The sequence below is a fragment of the Entelurus aequoreus genome, linkage group LG21 (assembly GCF_033978785.1).
Source record: "Entelurus aequoreus isolate RoL-2023_Sb linkage group LG21, RoL_Eaeq_v1.1, whole genome shotgun sequence".
Lineage (NCBI taxonomy): Eukaryota > Metazoa > Chordata > Actinopteri > Syngnathiformes > Syngnathidae > Entelurus > Entelurus aequoreus.
Window position 1 is genome coordinate 2,918,679 of NC_084751.1, and position 9,014 is coordinate 2,927,692.

General features: G+C 34.1%; 1 protein-coding gene across 1 annotated transcript in view; it reads right to left on the reverse strand.

Annotated features, from left to right (window-relative positions):
• Positions 1 to 8,782, reverse strand: part of LOC133638835 (uncharacterized) — a 31,825-nt gene extending 23,043 nt beyond the window's left edge. The window contains exon 1 of the mRNA XM_062031819.1: positions 8,624 to 8,782. Within this exon, the coding sequence (XP_061887803.1) occupies positions 8,624 to 8,723 (100 nt within the window). The 5' untranslated portion in view covers positions 8,724 to 8,782. The remainder of the gene's footprint in view (positions 1 to 8,623) is intronic.
• Positions 8,783 to 9,014: the final 232 nt, after the last annotated feature.

Below are 9,014 nucleotides of genomic sequence, written 5' to 3' on the forward strand. Positions count from 1 at the left end.
GAATTAACACATTATTATGCCTAATTTGGACACCCATGTATGGTGAAGATAAGGTACTTTAAAAAAAAATAAAAAAAATAAGATAACTAAATTAAAAACATTTTCTTGAATAAAAAAGAAAGTAAAACAATATAAAAACAGTTACATAGAAACTAGTAATTAAGGAAAATGAGTAAAATTAACTGTTAAAGGTTAGTACTATTAGTGGACCAGCAGCACGCACAATCATGTGTGCTTACGGACTGTATCCCTTGCAGACTGTATTGATATATATTGATATATAATGTAGGAACCAGAATATTGATAACAGAAAGAAATGAGGGGAGGGAGGTTTTTTGGGTTGGTGCACTAATTGTAAGTGTATCTTGTGTTTTTTATGTTGATTTAATAATTTAAAAAAAACAAAAAAAAAACAATACAGATAATAAAAAAAACGATACCGATAATTTCCGATATTACATTTTAACGCATTTATCGGCCGATAATATCGGCAGGCCGATATTATCGGACATCCCTACTAAAAACTAATTTATTGTTCTTAATGGAAAGGCAACAAGGCAACCGCTTGTTACTCTCGGGGTCTCCTAGCCGCTCAGGAAAATCATATTGTCTAAAAATGCATTTTTCCATCGATAACATGACATCATCGCGCCAAGTGCTTGCTCTTTCAGTCAATTAGTGCGCATATATACAGCCCGGCCCCCGGCCAAAAATTTTTTAAATTGTAATTTTGAAGAATTTATCTGAATGTGCATGAACTATTGCTGTTTGAAATGTCAAATGTTAAATGTTTAAATAGTCAGTTTACTGTACTGTGCCAACTGTACTACTATATGAGTACGTATTTTCTATTGTTTCATTGAAAATAAAACAGCAAATTCCATTTAGCTGTCATCCGTTTTAATTATGAGACACAATTGTGTCAAAATCATGATTTTTTATTTAATGCTTGAAATAAGAAATTATTACTTTAAAAAAGTAGTTTTATACTTGTGAGTGTTGATGACACAGCTTTGCAACACTTGATATTCTAGTTTCAAGCATGTTTTACTCAATATAGGTCATCAAATCTCAGCAACAAGCTGTAATATCTTACTGAGATCATTTAGGACCAAAACCCTTAAAACAAGTAAAACACTCTAACATAAAATCTGCTTAGTGAGAAGAATTATCTTATCAGACAGAAAATAAGCAAATATCACCCTTACTTGAGATATTTAATCTTACTTAGATTTCAGTTTTTGCAGTGTGGAAGAGAATCTATTCCCACTTTTACTTTGGCCAAAAATAGAACAAGCACATTCTTCAAACGTACACATTACAACTAATCCTCTTGCCGAAACACTTCAAGTTAGTTGACAATTCTGAGGAAAAAAAATGATGCAGTTTTAAAAACACCATGAAGAGCACAATGAACTTGGACTTTATCTGTGTTTTTACAAAGCCAATAAACTTGAAGCTAGAGATGTCCGATAATGGCTTTTTTTGCCGATATCCGATATTCTGATATTGTTCAACTCTTAATTACCGATTCCGATATCAACCGATACCGATATATACAGTCGTGGAATTAACACATTATTATGCCTAATTTTGTTGTGATGCCCCACTGGATGCATTAAACAATGTAACAAGGTTTTCCAAAATAAATCAACTCAAGTTATGGAAAAAAATGGCACTGCCATATTTATTATTGAAGTCACAAAGTGCATTATTTTTTTTTAACATGCCTCAAAACAGCAGCTTGGAATTTGGGACATGCTCTCCCTGAGAGAGCATGAGGAGGTTGAGGTGGGTGGGGTTGGGGAGGTAGCGGGGGGTGTATATTGTAGCGTCCCGGAAGAGTTAGTGCCGCAGGGGGTTCTGGGTATTTGTTCTGTTGTGTTTATGTTGTGTTACGGTGCGGATGTTCTCCCGAAATGTGTTTGTCATTCTTGTTTGGTGTGGGTTCACAGTGTGGCGCATATTTGTAACAGTGTTAAAGTTGTTTATACGGTCACCCTCAGTGTGACCTGTATGGCTGTTGACCAAGTATGCGTTGCATTCACTTGTGTGTGTGAAAAGCCGTAGATATTATGTGATTGGGCCGGCACGCTCTGTACTTCTCCCCATGTCCGTGTACAAAGCGGCGTTTTAATAAGTCATAAATTTAACTTTTTGAAACCGATACTGATAATTTCCGAAATGACATTTTAAAGCAATTATCGGCCGATAATATCGGCAGTCCGATATTATCGGACATCTCTAATTTCAATGATTGGAATCTGTGCTTTTGCATGATATACTAGTTACTATGGTAATCTAATTAGTTACTGTGGTAATCTAATTAGTTACTATGGTAATCACAGCAGCTCAGACGAGGCACCAAGCAGTGTGGGTGGGGAGCGTTTCCACAGAGTGTTTCCAGAGCGGCCAGCCTGAAATGCAGGTGTCAGGGACAGACGTGGAAGGAGATTTTTACAACAAAGTTCTAAAGTTTAGTGATATATCACATTGTAGGTTTGCCTTTGTGTTCATTTTTCGCTGTGTTTGTTGCATTTTTGTTGCGTTTCGCTTGATTGTAAAATATGTCGATCGAGAGGGGGTGTGACGTTCATATGTTGTCAATATTCAGTGTTTTATCCTTCATAGTTAATATTGTAAATCCCACATTCTTTATTTTCATTTACATTCTGGGTATCTCATTCAGTAAAAAAAACCGTAAAATTCCATTCCGTTTTTTTAAGGCGGTCTGACGTAACGTTTTTAGCATTCAATCAGACATTATTGTGAGGTCTTGTATTAGTGTTCCTAAAAATAGATATACCGGCCCCCATACACATTTTTTTCTCTAAATTTGGCCCCCGAGTCAAAATAATTACCCAGGCCTGAATTCACCTCTTAAGGCCCAAGCTGTTTGTTTACATGCTTTTTTTTTATTTATCTTTGCTATTTGGGCTTATTAGACCCTAATTAGAATAAAAACTAAAAATCATCTTTTAATATGATGTACTTAGTCCATAAGTGCACAAACGTGTACTTGATGCACATTTTTATTTTTACACTTGTATGTTATACCCTGCTGACACCACCAGATGGCAGTATAAGTGTCCATATGTCGGCATAAGACCCCCAATTCAGTAGTGTACACAATTTTTGAAATAAGAGCTAAAAGGTGCTGTGCACGCATGTGGCCACTAAGCCTTTAGATGTTAAAGCAAACACATATGAAAATAATCTTTAAACACTACCTTAATAAAAATAATAGTTATTTTATTGGCTCGTGTAACAAATTTAAAAAAAGTTAACCACTAAGGTTGTTCAAAACGTCAACAAACTTGCTGGCTAGCTAGCCAGCCGTTAATATTGTAGCTAACATTAGACTGAAGCAAAGGCACACTGTAATACTAAAACAACAAAACACTCGTTAGATACTATCTTAACGAAAGAAAAAGAGTACCGTATTTTTCGGATGATAAATCGCTCCGGAGTATAAATCGCACCGGCCGAAAATGCATAATAAAGAAGGAAAAAAACATATATAAGTCGCACTGGAGTATAAGTCGCATTTTTTCGGGAAATTTATTGATAAAAGCCAACACCAAGAGTAGACATTTGAAAGGCAATTTAAAATAAATAAAGAATAGTGAACAACAGACTGAATAAGTGTACGTTATATGACGCATAAATAACCAACTGAGAACGTGCCTGGTATGTTAACGTAACATATTATGGTAAGAGTCATTCAAATAACTATAACATATAGAACATGCTATACGTTTACCAAACAATCTGTCACTCCTAATCACTAAATCCCATGAAATCTTATACTTCTAGTCTCTTACATGAATGAACTAAATAACATTATTTGATATTTTACGGTAATGTGTTAATAATTTCACACATAAATCGCTCCAGAATATAAATCGCACCCCCGGCCAAACTATAAAAAAAACTGTGATTTATAGTCCGAAAAATACGGTAAAATAAAAGTTGTGTTTTAGATACACATCATGCGTGTTCTTGATTATCTCACAAGTGTATAAAGAAGTTAAAATACTAGCGGATAACTTAAGAATGAAGCAAACCACTTTGATATCAAAACAAAGAAAACACTATCTTGATTATGAGTAGTAAAAATAAAAGAAAATGCGCCTCAGATGCATGTCGTCATTAGTTTGTTTCACAGGTGTAAAAAGAAGTTAACCACTAACTTACACTGATGGGTAACGTTAGACTGATGCAAACCACTGTAACGTCGTAGTGCAAAAAATAAATAAAAGTTGCATATTGTATGTATGAAAGCACGTAAATACAGTGTGTACTAATGAAAACGCTGTGTTTACTTTGTACCATTTTAGCAGCAATCTACGGGTTCCACTGCAAGTACCAGCACTAATAAGTCATCAGAGTGGCGGAAATGAAAAGGACTTAGCGTTTGCCGCATGTAAATGACGGTCATTTACATGCGGCAAACAAACCGATTTAACTATTCATTAGCATGCAATGTTGCACACTGGCTGCACTCATGAAACATTGAGAGAGCTGCCCCCTTATGAGCATTTGTCAACATAATGAGGACTTACTGGAGAGACGTTGGACTCCCCCCCCGATGCAATTTATTGTGACTGTGCAGCAGGTTCTCTCCTGGCAAACATTGATTAATTATGAAGACGTCTCAAAGCTGTGCTACCTCAGTCGGATTTTCTGTTGACATACTTGTTTTGCACACATGATCACCAAAACAAATGGTTTTCCCGTGCAATCATTCTCTCTAATGAGGACGGGAGATATGGCCTCTTATTACCTCAAGCAGGGTTTTCTCAAACTTGGTTTAGGGACCCAGAAGGGGCCACTGGTCCATTTGTTGGGGTCACTAATTGCCAGAATTAAAATGGTGTATTATAATATATTAATTGTCAAGTAAGCCTAAAACACCTTGGCAAACGGCTTTTAGATTCACGTTTGTTCATCAAGAAATCAATTAAAAAATATAGAAATAATTTGGTCATTATGTCATAGTCATGGATTTGTCACAAAATTAATAAAATGGTCAATAAATAAATAAATCTGTCATTAAATAAATAAAATGTAAAAAATTCGGTAAAAGACAAATCAATCCTTTGGTCCCGAAATATATACATCTGTCTCAAAAATAAAGAAATTAGTCATGTAATAAATGATATGGTCATTAAATTAATAAAAACGGTTTGAGAATAAATATCTGCCATGGAATGAATAAAAATAGTCATGTAAATTAATCAGGTGTGAAACATAAATCAGCCATGAAATAAATCAAATCGCCCGTTAAATCCATGACACAGTCATTAAATAGACAAAAAGGTCCTAAAAAAAGGAGTTGTGAAATCAATAAAAATGTAAATAAATCTATTATGTTGGTAAAACAAAACATATAACATGATAAATAAATTGGTCAGTAAATAAATAAGTATGTCATAAAAGAAATAAAACGTCAAGTGAAAAGCAGTCAATTTGGTCCTAAAATAGATAAATCTGACACAAAATTATTAAACCAGTCATGTAATAAATAAAATGGTAATTAAATCATTACATTTGTCAATAAATCAGTTAATTAGTCAATAAGTACATCTGTCACAGAATAAATAAAATGGTCAGCAAATTAAAAAAAAAAATCACGAAATCAGTCAGGTAATTGCAATAAATGAAATTGTTATTAAATAAATAACATGATTGGTAAATAAATATTGCCCATGAAATGAATAAAATGATCAAGTATATTAATCGGTTATGAAATAAATCAATCAAATATTAAATTAATTAATCGTCATGGTCGATTGGTCACAAAATACATGATTCAGTTATGAAATAAATAAAATTATCATTAAATCAAAGTGCATTTCAATAAATCAGTTAATTAGTCAACAAATACATCTATCACAGCATTATTAATTTGGTACATAAATATATGTATCACAAAATAAAATGTTATATTAATAAAAAAACAATTAATTTGGTCACAAAATAGATAACCGGATGTCGTTGTGGCTTGTGCAGCCCTTTGAGACGCTCGTGATTTAGGGCTATATGAATAAAATTTGTTTGATTGATTGAACCCTGTCGTGACAAAAATAAATCAGTCATGTAATGAATGATCAAAAATAGAAAATTAATTACTCTTATGAAATTGATAAAATGACTATCAAGTAAGTTAATTGGTTGTGAAATATATAAATTGGTCCTGAAGTGTATGAAATAATCATTAATTATTAGATTTTCATTAAAACAAGTAAATCAGTCATGGAAAAAATACAATGTTCATTAAATAACTAAAACAGTGATGCAATATATACATTGGTCATTAATCACAAAATACATTGGTCTAGTACAGGGGTGTCAAATGTACGGCCCGTGGGCCGGATCAGGTCCGCGAACAGGTTTTATCTGGCCCGCTGGATGAGTTTGCTAAGTATGAAAATGAGACGAAATTTTTGAATGAAAGAAACTGCTGTTCTAAATGTCTTCACTAGATGTCGCAATAGCAATTCTTTGTATTTATGTAGATTATGCTACATATGTAAAAAAACAACAACCACATAACGTGCACCAGTCAAGGAAAATGAGCAAACTACATAAAGAACATCCTGTAATTTTATTTTGATATTATTTTATTATTCCTGATAGATTGAAAATGAACACCAATGAGTTGACTGATGAACATTATCACATAATGTATTCAGAAAGTATAAATACAGACAAATAAAGATAGAATACTATTAACCGCAACATGTAAGTGTAAAAAACCCCAACAACATTATGATTTGCACATTTTCAGAATGAGCTTGTTCTATTTTTGAATGAAAGAAACTGCTGTTCTAAATGTGTCCACTAGATGTTGCAATAGCAATTCTTTGTATCTTTGTAGATTGTAAATTATGCTACATATTTATATTTAAAAAAAAAACACATGACGTTAGTGCACCAGTCAAGGAAAATGAGCAAACTACATAAATAACATCTTGTAATTTGATTTTGATATTATTTTGATATTTTGATGGGTTGAAAATTAACACCAATGAGTTGACTGATGAACATTATCACATAATGTATTCAGAAAGTATAAATAACGACAAATAAGGTAGAATACTATTAACCGCAACATGTAAGTGTAAAAAAACAACAACAACATTATGATTTTTGTACATTTCAGAATGTGCTTGTTCTATTTTTGAATGAAAGAAACTGCTGTTCTAAATGTGTCCACTAGATGTCGCAATAGCAATTCTTTGTATCTCTGTAGATTGTAGATTATGCTACATATTAAAAAAAAACTTGCTTGTTCTATTTTTAAACCGAGAAAACAATCTGAAGTTGGACAAAGCTACGAACAATGGGAGACCGGGCTTTCTGCTTCGCCGCTCCCAGTCTGTAGAACGCTCTCCCTGACCACCTGAGGGCACCACAGACAGTGGATGCTTTTAAAAAAGGCTTAAAAACCCTTCTTGTTATGAAAGCCTTTTTTTTAGATAAATGCATACTAGTTCTAGCTATTAGGCTGTTCTAGTTTTTATTTTTATTTATTTATATTATCATTTTATTTATTTATTTTTTTAATACACTGTAGCACTTTGAGGTTGTTTACTCAATGTAAAGTGCTTTTTACAAATACAATCTATTATTATTATTATTATTATTATTATTATTGTCTTTACTTTTAAGTTATCGTGCCGTGATTTTTCCAATCCGGCCCACTTGGGAGCAGATTTTTCTCCGTGTGGCCCCCGATTCAAAATGAGTTTGACACCTCAGGTCTAGTACAATGTTTTCAAATGATACTTCACAATTTAATTACTTAATGTATATTTTATGAATACATTCAGATTTTAATGAGCTTTAAACTATTATAGTACATGACATATTTACAATATGACCCCAATAGTGATATCCTGCTCTCTAGAATGTTCTTTCATGGTGTTAAGCTTGTTGCATAGCTACAATTCACCACCAACAGAAAACAAACTAATCCTCTACCACTCTTTTTTACAATACAAAAAAAAAATCAATTTCAATATTCTGGATTATTTATTTAGTCATGCAAATATCATTTTGTTTCTGCACATTATATAATTCCAAACCCGTGCCCTTGAGTAATCTCCTTTTAAACGACGTTGTTCTTGCAATTCGCTGCCTCATCTCATTACCGCCATTTAATGGACTTTGCCTTATTGATGAACACGCCGTGGCCAGGTCCCTGGAGTTGTTGTTTTTTTGAAGAGCAAACAATGCAGCAACGCCGTTGTTTCGCTCTCTCTTGTTTCTAATTGTTGTTTTGCCCTCCCCAAGTGAAAGTGAAAGTGAAAGGTTACAGCAAAGCCTGTGCAGACAAGTCAATTGCTATGACTCTATGGGGAAATTCAGGATGGCAACAATAGATATTTGGCATGGATTTGGAGCCCCTGGGTCAATTACATGTGAGGCAAAGGCTGTTCTATAGAAAGTGAAAGTGTATGATCATAAATCAGCTTTGCAGTGACAAATGGCCCCTACAAAAATACACTTTTGCAAGCATTTTGGGGGAAAAAATGACACGGTTACCTGTACAACTTTTGTTTTGTGTAATATTTGTGCGCAGAAAAGCCTGTAAATTCAAATTAAACGTACTGACCTTGTGTCAAGCAGAGTGATGAGATAAATCCAAGCCCGTACAGCAGCCAGGTGTGCAAAGTCATGGATGCAACACGGGGCATGTAGTGAGAAGCTCTCATTTACCGGGTCCTTTGCTACAGTTTCAGAGCTGGAGATCTCGGTGCCACTTTTGGGAGCAACTGCCAGCCAGCCAGCGAGCGAGCGAGCGAGGGAGGGGAGGCAGCCATGCAGGCAGCTCAGTCAGCCACTCAGGCAAAAGAGATGATGATGAGGAGGAGGAGAATATGTGAGTGAACTCAATGGATGTCTTTCCTAGTGCTCATTCTGAGACTGCAAAAAAAAAAAAAAGTCCTCATCAAGATGATGAATGGAGCAATCAATTAGGGATTAATTCCTGATTGCTTCCATGT